Raw genomic sequence first — 16,095 nt, 5'->3', positions numbered from 1 at the left:
CAGTTGTGGAAGCAAGAAAAAATACCAGAAAAATGGGACTGGACTTTAAAAGTTATGTCATGGAGTGAAATGGATAAGCTAACAAGAAAATTAAGAGACTGCGATTTAGAACTCTTTAATCGGGAGTGGAAGAAATTCAGAAGATATGTTGAAAAAGAGTGGAAAATAAAAGGACACTGGACAATTTTTGAAGATTAAGACCTTTAAGACAAGAATATAACTTTTGAAGGGGTTTTTTTTTCTCTTTTTTTCTCTTTCTTAATCAATTTTTGTTTTTTCTTGATAGTTAAAGGTACCTTTAATATCTGTTTTTTAAAAAACAACACTGGCGGGGGTCAATTATTGGGGGGTGGGGTGGGAGGAAAGTAAGATGTGGGGTAGAATGATGCTTTCATCTTAAGGCTTTTTTTTTATAAGCTGTAGAAATAGTTCTACTACCATATGTTACTAATAAAATTGTTTATAACTAGGATTAAATAGCAGATATATAAACTTTATAAAGGACACACACAGACAAACACAATTAAAGATTTTAAAAAAAAACTTAAAACATGCTTAAAACATTAGTACTCTTGGGTCTTAAAGGTGATTCCTTTGTATTTCTCCCATGGGATCCAGGGAACAGGGCAAAGGAAGCTCTGGCTCTTTCCTTCCTTCCCCAGGGGACCAAGAGGGGGAGGAACCTCAGCCAATAGAAGGAAGAGAGGCTTGGCTCAGTAGCTCTGCTGTGCGATTGAGAGAGCCTGGCAAAGCAAGCTCTTCCTCCCCCTCAGCCTATGAAGAAAATAGAGGTTTTGCTCTGTAGTTCCTGTGGGATTGAGCAAACCTGGCAAAGCAAGCTGTGATACAGAAGGAAGCAAGAGAGAAGCAGAAGGAAGCAGATGACAGCCAGCTCCTTGGGGGCCTAATAGAAGCCCTCTGGGGGCCTGATTCGGCCCCCAAGCCAGATATTTGACACCCCTGACCTAGAGATTTTGGGGGTGGAGCTTGATGATGGTTGGGTTTAGGAAGGGGAGGGACTTCAGTGGGGGGTAATGCCACAGTGTCTACCTTCCAAAGCATATAACAATCAATATGGAATGTCGGTAATTATACAATAGATACAACAAAAACTAGACTATGAAATTATCTGCGTGGAACTTTAATTCCTTGTGTTATTGCCCAAGTGTCGGGTTGATATATATTTTTGTTGTACCTTCCAAAGCAACCATTTGCTCAAGGTGAACTGATCTCTTTAGTCTAGAGATCAGTTGTGTAGCCTCAAGATGATCTCCATCCATCCTTTAAAGATTGGCAACCCTAGTTGTGCCTCATGTGAATCTTTGAGGTAGGAAGCGCGTTTGATTTTCTGCTCTTGAGCACTGCAATGTCTGAGGGACCCCGCTCTGCACAGTGGTTTCTGCAGTACCCAGGATGTGTGTCATTTCTCCTCAGGTTTTACTAGATAGTGATCAAGTAGCAAGGGATTAATGTACCTTTCAGCATTTCACTGATGAAAACAGGGACGTGTTTGAGGGTTTATAACGCCTTTCCGCAGACTGAGGATCATCGATTGGATACTTTCCTCTCTCTGACATTACTCATTACTAGAGGCCCCTTTCAACCTGCTACTCAAGAGTTCAATCATTTTATGCCTCCTATGTGTGTGTCTGATGAGATATTTTTCCCAGAATCCAAAAAATGTTTCAACCAGTTAATTTTTGGTCATGGTGGACAGTTGTGAGGTGCACCTGCTTCTCTACCTGATGAAGGAAGCTTTGACTTTTGAAAGCTTGTACCCCAAAAATTCCGTTGTACTGTAAGCAATGCTCCCTCTAAGCTGTGAAGTCTTGTGAGCAAAAATCCTACTTCATGAGCTACTGGCATTAAAGTTGTGAGCTGCTGCATGAATTAGCTTGCTCTGGGGCCATTTTTCCTGAGCTAAGACAAAAATGTATGAACCGGAGGCTAAAAAACTGTGAGCCAGCCCACACTAACTCAGCTTAGAGGGAACACTGCCTGTAAGGTGCAACTGAACTTGAATTTAGCTTGTTCCACGATTTGCCAACATGGCTACCCTCTGAAACTGCTTTTCTGTGTCCTGGAATGGTGGCCTAATAAATATCTAAACCATGTACATGAATTTACCTCTACCTACCAATGGCTCACCATCATTCTCCCCTCCTCCATTTTATCCTCACACCAACAACTCTGTGGAGTAGATCAGTATGAGGGAGAGTAACAGGCCCGAGACACCCACCTAGCTTCCGTGACAGGGTTGGGGATGTGAACCTAGGTTTTGCTGTCTGGAACTGCTTAAGAGCACAAACTCTCACCTCCGCCATGTGAGTTGAAGTGCAAGCCTGGAATGCGATTGACTTGAGCTAGGTGTAAATGGTGTGATCTCCTGGGATTACAACTGATCCCCAGGTGATCAGTTCACCTGGAGAAAATGGCTGCTTTGGATCATAGACTGTATGGCGTTGAAGTCTCTCCCTTCCCCAAACCCCGCCCAACTCAACTCCACCTCCAAAATCGCCGGGTATTTCCTAACCCAAAGCTGGTAACCCTATGTTTGAAGCTTCCAAGAAAACACTCCTCTCATCTTCAAGGATTAAAAACCTTATTCTATACAACATAAAGGTAAAGGTAGACCCCTGTGCAAGCAACAGTCATTTTTGACTCTGGGGTGACGTTGCTTTCACAACGTTTTCACAGCAGACTTTTTATGGGGTGGCTTGCCATTGCCTTCCCCGGTCGTCTACACTTTCCCCTCAGCAAGCTGGGTGCTCATTTGACCGACCTTGGAAGGATAGAAGGCTGAGTCAACCTGAACCGGCTACCTGAAGAAATAGTTCTCCCATCAACCTCCCATAAACAGCCATTCCCTTACGGGGAATTTAAACACTTTGTGTCACCAGCAATTGGAGGTGCGTGTGTGAATCTTACACCTGATTTTATAGTAAATTATTTATGGAGAGAATGTCTTCTATGCCTCCCCACAGGACTAATTAAATTTTCCATTTAATGCCTTCTTTAAACTGTGATTATGACTTATCTTTTCAAATACTAATTTCTTTTATTCTGCTTCTTTCAAAATTTAGTCCCAAAATGGATGCTTTCTCGCCCCCCGTAATTTGCTTACTCAAGGAGGTGTTTGTGAACATGAAAAGAAATTCCCTTCTGCAAAACCTCTGACCAATAATGATTTAGGGGTTGGTTTTTTTTGTCATCTGACAAGAAGTCCCCCAAAATCACTGCATCTGTTGCTGTTTCTATCATGTGTATGGAAGTTAAGGGCTAGAGAATACAATATATAGATCTATTCTGCCTGTTTTTGCCTTTTTTGCAGGCTTGGGTTGGTAGGGACCTTCTTTTATATTGTTAGGTGCCTAGTTTTTGCGCCATTTACTTCTGTTTTATTGTATTTGTTGTGAATGAGAATGTGTATATTTAATGGTGTTCCTGCCTGGCTCATTGGAGCCTGTAGGACTGAGCTTGGGGACTCGGGAACAATGGACAGTAGGATCCAAATTCCTCCTGCCCTGCTCCAATCACGGGCCCCCTACCATTTTGAATAGTCCAATAGGGTGCTTTTGCAGGAACCCTGACTGTATATAAGTTGGCCTCACTGGCCCAGTTCTCCAGTCTTAGAGTGCAGCCCTATATACTATGCTGTACTGCAATAAAGAGCTGTGATCACTACCACCTCGCCCCTTCCTTGCATTGAACCCACTATATTATAGTATATTATGCCATTAAAGGTTTGGTTGAATTAATGAAAATTATTTCTGTTGTGTCTTGAGGGAGGGAGGGAGGGTAAAGAGAGAAAACAGAGCAACACTAAACACGGCATTTTCCTGATACAGAATGGTTTCTGTGCCAAATCACAGCAATGATGCATTTGAAATGTCTGTTCAGAGGATGGCTAGCAAGAGGACCTGCTGGATAAACAGGTGGCAATGGTGGCCATGGGTGCCTTTCACTGCTTATGAGCCAGCTGCAGCTCTCCTGGAGCAGGAAAGATGTCACTGTGGTGCATGCTGTGGTAATATCTAGATTAGATCACTACAGTGTGCTCTCTGTGGGGCTGCCCTTGAAGACGGCCCAGAAGCTTGCAGCTGGTACAGAATGCTATGGCCAGCATGTTGACTGGAGTGGGTCTTAGGGAGCTCTGGGTTTGGAAATACCTGCAGATTTTGGGGATGGAGCCTGAGGAGAGTGGGGTTTGGGAAGGGGAGGGACTTCAATGGATCTAGTCACTGCAAGGGTTACCAAATTTCGAAAAGCAAAAAAGAGGATGCATTTCCTGACAGACTACTTCAAGCAAGTAATCACTTTGACAGATCTCATGTAAATACTATTGAAGCTTTGATAATTTGCTGCTAACTAGGAATTTTCCGACCCTTCTAACACAAAAAGGGGAAATTTTCATCAGTTTTTTTTTAAACAGAGCCCCAAAGAAGATGGACACACAAACACACAAAAAGAGAATATGTCCTCTACAAAGAGGACGTCTTGTAACCCTCCCATAGAGTCCACCTTCCAAAGATGCCATTTTCTCCAGGTGAACTGATCGGTTGTAATAGCAAGAGATCACCAGCCAATACCTGAAGTTTGGCAACCCTAGTCGCAGGGACCATATCACTCCAGTCTTGCTCCATCTCCCTTGGCTTCCAGTTTGCTTCTGGGCTCAATTCAGAGTGGTGGTATTGACCTCTAAAGCCCTGTACATCCTGAGATCAACATACCTTATGGTCTGCCATCTCCTGTGTGAACTGAACCATTTGCTCCAGTCACTCTCAGAAGCCTTGCTTTACTTGCCCTCACCATCTGAAGCTAGGCGAGTGGCAACCCAACAAAGGAGCTCCTCAGTCATGGCACTGCCAAAACCTTGGAACTCCCTCTTCAGAGAGTAGGGTTGCAAGTTCCTATCTGGCACTGGTGTGGGGGGTCCTTGGGCCTTTCTGGGATTTTCTCCTCCACACACGGTGTGATGACTTCAGGAAGTGATGTCATCACATCACTGACATTGGAGGTGGCAGCGATGTTCTAGTTTTTGGGCAAAACTCTATGGTTTGTAGCCAATTTTACCATAGAGTTGTGATGTGATGACACCACTTCTGGTTGACATTGAGTCACCTTTCAGGTGAGTTGGGAGCAGGATTTCCCCCCGCTGACTGGCAACAAGAAAACACCCTGCAAAAGTGGGGGCTCCCCAGCCCCAGGAAGGGGTCTGGTAGCCTACCAAGAAGAGTTGTCTGTCTATTGGGAGATCAGTGGGAGAAGACATTTGTTTCATAGTTCTTCACCAATGGGTGAAGACATTTCTTTCACTGGCATACTCACAATAACCAGTGCGCCCTCTAAGCTGCAGAGTCTTGTGAGCAAAAATTCTACTTTGTGAGCTACTGGTATTAAAGTTGTGAGCTACCGGCATTAAAGCTGTGATCTGCTGCATAAATTATTGTGCTCTGGGGTCAATTTTCCTGAGCTAAGACAAAAATGTGTGAACTGGAGGTTAAAAATCTGTGAGCTAGCTCATGCTAACTCAATTTAGAGGGAATATTTGCAACAACCCAGACTGGCTTTTCTTCCTGGTTCTGTTATTGTCTGTTTGTGTTTCTATTGAATTATTTTATGATTTTAAATGTCAGTTGTTCGAATGTTTTAATGTTCAAATGTGTGCAGCCTTGGGGCCCCTAATTGGGTGGGAAAAGAGCATAAAAATGTTGTAAGTAAATGAATTGTTCAGATGCGAGAACAGCATTATTCAAAGGATAAGGGAGCCCCAGAAGTCACGTTTGCAAAAGAAGAAGATATTGGATTTATATCCCGCCCTCTACTCCGAATTTCAGAGTCTCAGAGAGAATGACAATCTCCTTTATCTTCCTCCCCCACAACAGATGCCCTGTGAGGTGGGTGGGGCTAAGAGGACTCTCACAGCAGCTGACCTTTTAAGGACAACCTTTACCAGAGCTATGGCTGACCCAAGGCCATCCCAGCAGGTGCAAGTGGAGGAGTGGGGAATCAAACCCGGTTCTCCCAGATAAGAGTCTGCACACTTAACCACTACACCAAACTGGCACTTAACCACCCCACCAAGGGGCGGGGTGGAGAATTCATTTACAATAAATGCAGAGTTGTGGACAGCAGCACAGTGGTCAATGGTACATTACGTTGAAGTAGATGTTCACTTTATGCATGTGATTAAGTGAGCTCTGATTCATGAACGTTTATGCTAGAATAAATTTTATTCTCAGAGGTGCCACTGGACTCCTCTTCTGTTTTGGAGCTGCATGGCTGCTTTTTTCAGTGGCAACTTTGCGCTTTGACTAATCCCATCTTGTACCTATTCATAAAACCCTGAAGTCATATTAAAACCTCACATACTATAGTAAGACTTCAGAGTGGATACCGTCATTTGGCATACCTACTGGTGTAATCCAGGCCAATGCAAGAAAACTGTGATATGTTAGTGATTTCCCCTTCTTTCCTCCCTTCCCCCTTCTTAAAGTTCTGCATCTGTTTTTATCTGTCATGGAATAGAACAAAAAAGGTATCAAAGGCTTTGCACAGTCCTATAATTTTCAGGGAGTCAATGTTCCAAAAGGCTGTTCCGGGGTCTCTAATTCAGTCTTTACTTAAGTCATTTACCATGTTTAAAAGCACACCAGGGGCTCAGAGAATGATCCTATAGTCTAGACTGCTGTTCCATTGTTAAAATTACATGGGTTTTAGCCTATTTGGTGCCTGGATTGCGGAGGTGGAGGGGACTTTATGGGAGCCCTATATAAACTGCTCTGAGCTCCAAGCAGTATATCTATAATGTATGAAATCAGTGCGGGGGCCGACGGGAAACTGAACCCCATCGCCCTTTGCAGACACTTTCATGCAGAACAGGGAGGCCATCAACCATATGAATCAGAAAATTAGGGATGCCAGCCTCCAGGTGGGACCTGGGGGATCTTCCAGGATTACAGCTCATTTCCATACTACAGAGATCAGTTCACCTGCAGGAAACGGATGTTTTGGAAGGTGGACGCTATGGCATTGTACCCCACTGTGTTCTAGGCTCAAATCTAGATTTTCCCAACCTGGATCTGGCAACCCTATGCCCTCAACCTCTGCCGATGGCCAGGGGGGCGGGAATTTGGCACTCTATTACAATTGATCTCCAGGACCAAGATCAGTTTCTCTGGAGCAGGGTTTCCCAAACTTTTCTTTCCCATGGCCCGGTTATTTTTATACTTCTCCTTCATGGCCCACTAAAATTTGGAGGTGGAGCCAGGAGACTTTGCGGGTGGAGTTGGGAAACAGGAATTATGTCATTTCCTGTGGTATGAAGGACCAAGTGATGTCACTTCCAGGGCACACTGAACCAAGACTCCACCTTTTCCTGTGATGTCACTTCTAGGTCACTCCCCTGAACCTGCCTCTTCTTCAGAAGTAAATTCATTTTCAGAAAAATCTCTCTGAAACTCATGCTGAGCCAAAATGGGGGTGGGGAGTGGGCGGTCCTTTCTTTTCACCCCCACACCTTCATGCACCTATCTGTTTGTGTATTCTTCAGCTTGCAAGCACTCCTAGTGCCCAAGTTCAATTGTCTACACCAACTACACATCCCTTCCTCAACAGCACTGGCCAGTGTATGCAGTTGGGAGTGCTGTTGCCATTGCCATCAGGAATGCCAGCACTGTGTACCACCCACACTGAACCCTGGCAGCTGCTGTACCTCAAAATATGCTGACACATTTAGTAGGCCTTCCTTCAGCTGCTACTACTGGAACCCTGTCTCAAGCTACAACCAAGCTTGCTTGATTTCAAGAAAATCTTTCAACAGCTATTTTTCATACTTTTCTTTGGTTGAAACACAGGGAAATTGCTGTGAAAGGTAGCAGATAATTGTACTGCAATTAATGAATTAATTTCAAGTTATATGAAGTTCATACAAGCTTTTCTGCAGTTATCCCAAAAAGGATATTTATGAGGGCTTGCAGCTTTTTACTGGCTGTGTTTCCCATGCCTTTAAAAGCAACCTGTTGTGCAGATACTTAGCCAATGAACTACTTTCATCCTTTTTAATATCTACAGGATTCAGACAGTTGTTAAAAGCAGGACCAGTAAAATGGTGCCAGGTTCATAGTACCATCTCTTCCAGTGCTGTTGAGATATACCGCAGTAATCTCCAATAATCTCTTTTTGCCCCACACCTCTTACTCTCACTCACTCACACAGAAATCTCATAGGCCACCTAGCTACAACTGGGAGTGCCAACTTTTCATTGGCAGAGTTCCTATGTCTGCAACAACAGTATGATGAACAGAAAAGTTTCATCCACTAAAAATGGAAGGAAGGAAAGAAAGGGAAAGAATTAAATGGAAGGAAAGGAAAAGCAAGACATGGAAAGAAAGAACCTAAACATAAGAGGAGCCATGTTGGATCAGGCCAGTGGACTATCCAGTCCAAAATTCCCTCATACAATGCCCAAAAAGCACCAGAATGTCCACCAGTGGGGCCAGGGCACTAGAAACCCTCCCACTGTTGCTTCCTCCCACCCCAGCACCAAGAATACAGACAGAGCATCACTTGAAGGGAAAGAGAGAGAGAGAGAGAGAGAGAGAGAGAAAGGGAAGGAAGGGAAAGAAAGAAGGAAGGAAGGAAGGAAGGAAGGAAGGAAGGAAGGAAGGAAGGAAGGAAGGAAGGAAAGAAAGAAAAAGAAAGAAAGAAAAGAAAAGAAAAGAAAGAAAAGAAAGAAAGAAAGAAAGAAAGAAAGAAAGAAAGAAAGAAAGAAAGAAAGAAAGAAAGAAAGAAAGAAAGAAAGAAAGAAAGAAAGAAAGAAAGAAAGAAAGAAAGAAAGAAAGAAAGGCCTTCCTCACCATTAGATGACCCCAGTCAGCAAAAATTCTGCTCAGGGGTCATCTGATGGTGAGGAAGGCCTTTCTTTCTTTCTTTCTGGTAAAAAAATAGCTACTGGAATGCCCCCTCCCCACCCTTCCCAGCTGAAAAAAGCACACACACCCTTCTTTGCCGCCCAGGCCTCCCGGGGAAATCTCTCCAAAAGAACATACTGCAAGGCACATGAAAGCTCATACCTTGAAGACCACTTCATGGGTCTAAAGTGCCAGTGGATGCTAGTTTTTCTCTCCAACACTGGGAGCAAGCAGAAGGAAGGAGAGGCAGCCCAGCTCCTCTCTGCACAACACAGAGATGGGGCGGGGCTAGCTTTGGCTTTTCTTGTGACCCAGTAGTGAGGCTTCTGCGGCCCGGTACCGGGTCACGACCCTGCAAATGGGAAACACTGCTCTGGAGAAAACACCTGAAGAAGAAGAAAATGACTGTAGATTTATACCCTGCCCTTCTCTCTGAATCAGAGACTCAGAGCGGCTTACAATCTCTTATATCTTCTCCTTCCACAACAGACACCCTGTGAGGTGGGTGGGGCTGAGAGAGCTCTCACAGCAGCTGCCCTTTCAAGGACAACTCCTGAGATAGCTATGTCTGACCCAAGGCCATTCCAGCAGGTGCAAGTGGAGCAGTGGGGAATCAAACCCGGTTCTCCCAGATAAGACTGCAAACTTAACCACTACATCAGACTGACTCTCTTGCACTGGAGGGTGGATTCTGTAGCATTATACTCTGCAGAGGTCCCTTCCCTCCCCTCCCCAACCCCCTCCCTCTTCAGGCTCCACCCTCGGGAGGGACGGTGGCTCAGTGGTAGAGCATCTGCTTGGTAAGCAGAAGGTCCCAGGTTCAATCCCCAGTATCTCCAACTAAAAACGGTCCAGCAAATAGGTGTAAAAAACCTCAGCTTGAGACCCTGGAGAGCAGCTGCCAGTCTGAGTAGACAATACTGACTTTGATGGACCAAGAGTCTGATTCAGTATAAGGCAACTTCATATGTTCATATAGGATCACCATCCAAATCTCCAGGTATTTCCCAACCTGGGTCTGACAGCACAAGGTGTGATGCCATAGAAACCACCCTCCAAAGCTTCTATTTCTTCCTGGGGATCTGATCTCTGTCATTTGGAAATCTGTAGTAATGTAGAGAGAAGGCCTTGAGTTTAGTAGTATTCACCTGTATACACCTGCATCCTAGACGGCTGTACTCTGGGAAAACTTCTACCATTTTTGTATTTGTGTGTGCGCGCCTGCACCTGGAAGTCATGGTGACCTCTGGTGACTGACCCCTACTGGGGGCATGGAGGATATTCAGAGAGAAGAAGAAGAAAATATTGGATTTATATCCCACCCTCCACTCACAGTCTCAGAGCGGCTCACAATCTCCGTTATCTTCCTCCCCCACAACAGACACCCTGTGAGGTGGGTGGGGCTGAGAGGACTCTCACAGCAGCTGCCCTTTCAAGGACAAGCTCTGCCAGAGCTATGGCTGACCCAAGGCCATTCCAGCAGGTGCAAGTGGAGGAGTGGGGAATCAAACCCGGTTCTCCCAGGTAAGAGTCCGCGCACTTAACCACTACACCAAACTGACTCTCTCGTGCCTGAATAAAGCCTGCCCCCGTCTTCCCGACTGCTGGTATTCCAAGGAGGTCTCTCATCCAAGTACTTTCCAGAGTTGACCCTGCTTAGCTTCTAAGATCTGGCGAGATCGGGCTTGCCTGGGCTATCCAGGTGAGGTACTTTTACCATTTTCATCCATGGATTGTTATAAACCTGGCCAGTGTAGACAAAGAAAGCAATACTTTTACTGAGCTGGCGCACTGTTTTTATCTACTAGCACGTAACAGTGTTGTTACCTCCTGAGGATCATCCATCCAACCAGAGCCCCATTGTACAGGGTGGATATATGGTCATTTGTGCGAAATGGGACTCTTGCCGTATTACTGTTTTTACTGCCAGGAGTCCATGTGCATTATTTTTGCCACCATAAACCTCGGGGCTGCTTCCCTTCCAGAATCACAACGCGCCCCATTATGTCTCCCAGGAGCTGTTGGCTGGCATAATGGATAGGCAACTCTCATGTAGTTTCAAAGGTTATCTCAATGCTGTGACTGTTTGTCTGCAAGTTTTGCCTCTCCTGTTGTTATTGATGGGGAGGGAGAAAGGTGGCGCTGGGGACGGTGGGACCTTCTGCAGATGCTTACTCTGATTTCGGGAATATGAATCCACCTCTGTGCGCACCAAAGCTTGGCGTATGTTTCCCAGAGAGTGGATTGCACCATTTCACACTCCATCCTAATTAAAGTGCCGACTTTATTTTGTCCCTAGTTAGCACCTCTCGGGGACAAATAACTGCACTGCAGACGTTTGCTGATTTAATAGCCATGACCTTAGAGGTACTCGGTTCCTCTGCTATGTTTTTCACAGTGTTTTGCAGGCGTCACAGAGGACTGTTGCGTCAATAGAACTACCTGCTCGAAATGGCATTGCTGGGATACAAAATCCTGAGTAGATTGGCTCACTTGGCACTCTTTCCTAGCCTGCTGTTTGATGAGCTGGAAGGGCTGTGGAAAGGGGTAGGACTAAGGAGGACTAAATGCCAGGGCCCCGGATCTCACGGGGGGAAAGGGTCTGTGCGGACGACGGAGTCATGCAGCTTGTTTTTTATAAGGCAGGCCTCAGATTCAGCAGGAGCTCACTGGAGCACAGCTCCTGAATCTTTATGAGGGTTCCCTCGTCTCCTCCCCACCTACCTTGTCCATTAAATAGTAGGTGCAGCTTCATAACAATCCCTGGATTAGGAGAGTGGGCAGCCAGCCACCGGGGGACTTTGCCACATCCCCCAGCAGCTCTCATTAACCCCTGGAGAAGCCTGCGCCACTCTTTCTCCACTTCTGATGTAATTTTGGGTGGGGGGAGGCTTGTGGGTCTTTTGATTGGGGAGGCAGCCCAGGAGAGCCGCAGGTGAGTGAAGCCTGTTTGGGCTGGCTGGATCTCTAGCCAGTCCAAGCAGGCCTCACTTGCCTGGGGCTCTCCTTTCTTGCATCAGGTTGCTTTTGGTATGGGGGGATATGCTAATGAGTTATGCTAATGTGCTCCACTGCCTATTTTTCTACAAAACGACCCCTGTTATAAGGTATTGGTTTTGGCCTTAGGTGGTGTGGGGTGTGCAGAAGAGATTTTTCTTGGGGGGGTGGGTGTCTGTGGTGGTGCCTAGTAGCCCTGAAGACACATGAAGCGCCCTTATACTAAATCAGACCCTTGGTCCACTGGAGTCAGCACTGTCTACACAGACTTGGCAGTGGCTCTCCAGGGTCTCATGTGTTTCACATCACCTACCATCTGGTACTTTCAGTGGGAGATGCCAGGGATTGAACCTGGGACCTTTGGCGTGCCAGGCAGATGCTCTACCACTGAGACACTATTCCTCCCTCAAGGCAAGATGGCTTGAGTTCTGCAGAAGGTGGTAAGGTGGAGGCAGAATTCTCCTCTACCTTCCTTTGTGGATGATCTGTTCTCAAGGAACTGCTCTAGGCTTTGATGTGGGGAAGTTGGAGCGTTGTCTCAAGAGTCATTAAAATGCTTGCATGATGGGCTACAAACAGGGCCTTTTTTTGTAGAAAAAGCCCAGCAGGAACTCATGTGCATATTAGGCCACACCCCCTGACATCACAATTGTTTAGCATAGGGGGTTTTTTGTAGGGGGGGGGGAAACCACCAGAAGCTTATTTGCATATTAGGCCACACGTCCTGATGCAAACCCAGCCGGGATTGCGTTCCTGTGTTTTCCTGCTCAAAAAAAGCCCTGGCTACAAACATATAAAGGGCAGTGCAGAAATTACAAGATAAAGGCAATGGGCAAGCGACTATATGAAGCGTACTAGGCTGAGGATCTGTACTAACTGTAAAAATGATGGAGTGCTGAAACACGTTGCCAAGAAGTGTGTGTGTGTTCATATATAATCTTTGTCATTGGATTTCTGTGAGAGCAGAGTGAATGAATACTTGATTAGGTTAACTGAGGTGGGCTGTGCCGGTGAGGCTGAAGTTTATTCCACCTAGGTCAATGAAGAAAGAAACATTGATTATTCATCTGCCTTGTAATGAATGGGTTGCCATTGATTCAGTTTATATACATTTGCACTGTACCAAAATATCAGCATAGGATGAGCTTTTGAAATAACAAAGAAAGTATATGACCAACAGACAGTTTAATGAACCCCCGGCCTCATTGTTCATTTAAAGACCGTCTTCAATACCTTCAATATTTTTGTTCCAGTTCCTGTTTGAGGAACGCATCAGAACTAATGTTGTCCAAAAAAACCTGAACAAGCATGCCATTGCTTTGAAGACCCAACAATGGAAATTTGCCCTCACCAATTACAGTTGACCCCGTCAGATAATCATCAGTTGGGTAACATACCAATTAAATTAGCTGAAGAAGCTTCCCATTGAATGTCCAATCTCCCTGTCCGTTTTCAAAAATTAAGGTAGATGTCTTTGTTTTGTGCATGTTTTATGTTTTTCCATTAAAATATTTTGGGGCACTTTTTCTGTTGCTGTGCTTCATGATCTGTGAAGTCTTTTAATGAGTATGTAATCAGGAAAAAAAATTACTGAAAAACCCACAGGTTTTGGGGAACAGATTACATGTTCAGCACCCACATTTGATTTTTTTTTTTTTTGTATTCTCTGAACATATGAAACTACCTTATACTGAATCAGGCCCTCGGTCCATCAAAGTCAGTGTTGTCTACTCAGACTGGTAGCGGCTCTCCAGGGTCTCAAGCTGAGGTTTTTCACGCCTACTTGCCTGGTCCTTTTCAGTTGGAGGTGCCGAGAATTGAACCTGGGACCTTCTGCTTACCAAGCAAATGCTCTACCACTGAACCGCTGTCCCTTCCCAAATAAGGCCTGCCCCCACCTTTCAACTGGGTATTTCAAGGACAGTCTCCCATCCAGGTCCTAACCACAGTCGACCCTGTTTGGCTTCCAAGATCTGTCAAATATTCACAAAATCTTAACCCTTTAAGTCCCCCCTTGAACTTCGCCTGTCTGAATCTGATCCCAGGATAATGATATAGATATTAAGCAGTAGACAAGTGCACCTTTAAGTCCAACTAAGTTTTATTCAGAATGTAAGCTTTCGTATACTCTTAAGCAGACTTCATTAGACAAATGGGAATGGATGCCGCAATTCTTAATATAAGTGTGCAGTGTGGAATCATGGGAATGTTTTTAGCAGATTAAAAGAATCACAAATAGGATCTGTGTTTGTTAGTGTAGGACAAGCCAGGACTGAAAAAAACACTAGGTGATAAAAAGCAAACTGCTGTCTTATAGGTATGTTATTATAGGTTTTCATACAGTTGATTCATGGAATTTATACCGTGGTCTCCATAACCACATCTCTTTCTCTCTCTTTCCGCCTTCCAGACCCGAAGTTCCCGGCACACTCAAGGTTCCCAGCCTGGCTTGGCGGATCAAGCCAAACTCTCTTTTGCTTCAGCTGAGTCCTTGGAAACAATGTCTGAAGCTGAGCTACCCATTGGGTTCAACAGAATGAACCGCTTCCGGCAAAGCCTGCCTCTCTCCCGTTCCACCAGCCAAACAAAACTCCGGTCACCAGGTAAAGCCGAACCCTCTGACATCCATTATTTTTTTCAAAATCTCAAATTTAAAAAACCTTTATCAGGCCTTAATTACAAACACGTAAAGGTAAAATGAGAAGAAGATCTTGGATTTATATCCCACCCTATAGTCTGAATCTCAGAGTCTCAGAGTGGTCGCAATCTCCTCTACCTCCCCCCCCCCCCCCCCAATAAACACCCTGTGAGGTAGGTGAGGCTGAGAGTGCTTTTACAGCAGCTACCCTTTCAAGGACAGCCTCTATGAAAGCTATGGGTGACGCAAGGCCATCTCAGCAGGTGCAAGTGGAGGAGTGGGGAAGTGAGGCAGGAAAAAGGAACAAAGGACAAGAATTACATCACTGAAAAGCAGCAATCCATGGAGAGAACACAGTATGTAGCAGGAGTAAAGGGATAAATTATCCAAGGTTGTTTACAAACCATTCCCGTAACCTCAGAGCAGCCAGAAGAAACCTAGCAACTTGGCTAGTAATATGAGGGTTACTGTCAGATACTGTCCTTGAAAGGGTAGCTGCTGTGAGAGCCCTCTCAGCCCCACCCACCTCACAGCGTGTCTGTTGTGGGGGGAGAAGATATAGGAGATTGTAAGTCACTCGGAGTCTCTGATTCAGAGAGAAGGGCAGGGTATAAATCTGCAGTCTTCTTCTATAGGAGGTAAGAAACCAGCCACTTTTATTGTGACCTGCGAATTTACATATGATTCATGAATTTCTCTGCTCAATATAGGGTTGCCAGTCCCCAGGTCCTGGTGGGTTTTCCCCTCTTTTGGGGACTTTGGCCTGCCACCAGCCAGCTGGCCAGTGGGGAAAACCCCACCCCCAAGCAGTTATGTCATCGTGTGACATCCCCAACATGATAATGTCACTTCTGAATGATGTCATTTCACCAGGGATGTCATAAGAACATAAGAGAAGCCATGTTGGATTAGGCCAGTGGCCCATCCAGTCTAACACTCTGTCACACCATGGCCAAAAAACCAGGTGCCATCAGGAGTTCCACCAGTGGGGCCAGGACACTAGAAGCCCTCCCACTGTTTGCCCCAAGCACCAAGAATACAGAGCATCACTTGCCCCAGACAGAGAGTTACATCAATTATGCAATTACACAGCAACACACGGAGAGCTGGTTTGGTGTAGTGGTTAAGTGTGCGGACTCTTATCTGGGAGAACCGGGTTTGATTCCCCACTCCTCCACTTGCACCTGCTAGCATGGCCTTGGGTCAGCCATAGCTCTGGCAGAGGTTGCCCTTGAAAGGACAGCTGCTGTGAGAGCCCTCTCCAGCCCCACCCACCTCACAGGGTGTCTGTTGTGGGGGAGGAAGGTAAAGGAGATTGTGAGCCACTCTGAGACTCTTCGGAGTGGAGGGCGGGATATAAATCCAATATCTTCTTCTTCTCACTGGTTGTTGGGCAAACTCTGGTTTTGAAGCCAAAAAACCCCATAGAGTTACAACAACAATTTTTATTACTACAGTCTGTGACCAGCAAGTATAATACAAAAGGGTGGATAACGGATATAAATATATAAGACAGTATGGTACACTGGGGGGGGGGGGAATTCCACA

General features: G+C 45.4%; 1 protein-coding gene across 8 annotated transcripts in view; it reads left to right on the top strand.

Annotated features, from left to right (window-relative positions):
• The window catches only part of SRCIN1 (SRC kinase signaling inhibitor 1), a 468,342-nt gene that overhangs the window by 374,615 nt on the left and 77,632 nt on the right, over positions 1 to 16,095 (top strand). For 7 of the 8 annotated variants that reach the window (XM_060256101.1, XM_060256100.1, XM_060256108.1 and 4 more), the window contains one exon: positions 14,320 to 14,512. The exons of the other annotated variant lie outside the window; for it this stretch is intronic. In XM_060256101.1, the coding sequence (XP_060112084.1) occupies positions 14,320 to 14,512 (193 nt within the window). The remainder of the gene's footprint in view (positions 1 to 14,319; positions 14,513 to 16,095) is intronic. 8 annotated transcript variants of the gene reach the window in all.

The sequence above is a fragment of the Heteronotia binoei genome, chromosome 15, assembly GCF_032191835.1.
Source record: "Heteronotia binoei isolate CCM8104 ecotype False Entrance Well chromosome 15, APGP_CSIRO_Hbin_v1, whole genome shotgun sequence".
NCBI lineage: Eukaryota > Metazoa > Chordata > Lepidosauria > Squamata > Gekkonidae > Heteronotia > Heteronotia binoei.
The sequence above is the reverse complement of the archived record's forward strand: the minus strand, read 5'-3'. Positions and strand labels throughout refer to the sequence as shown.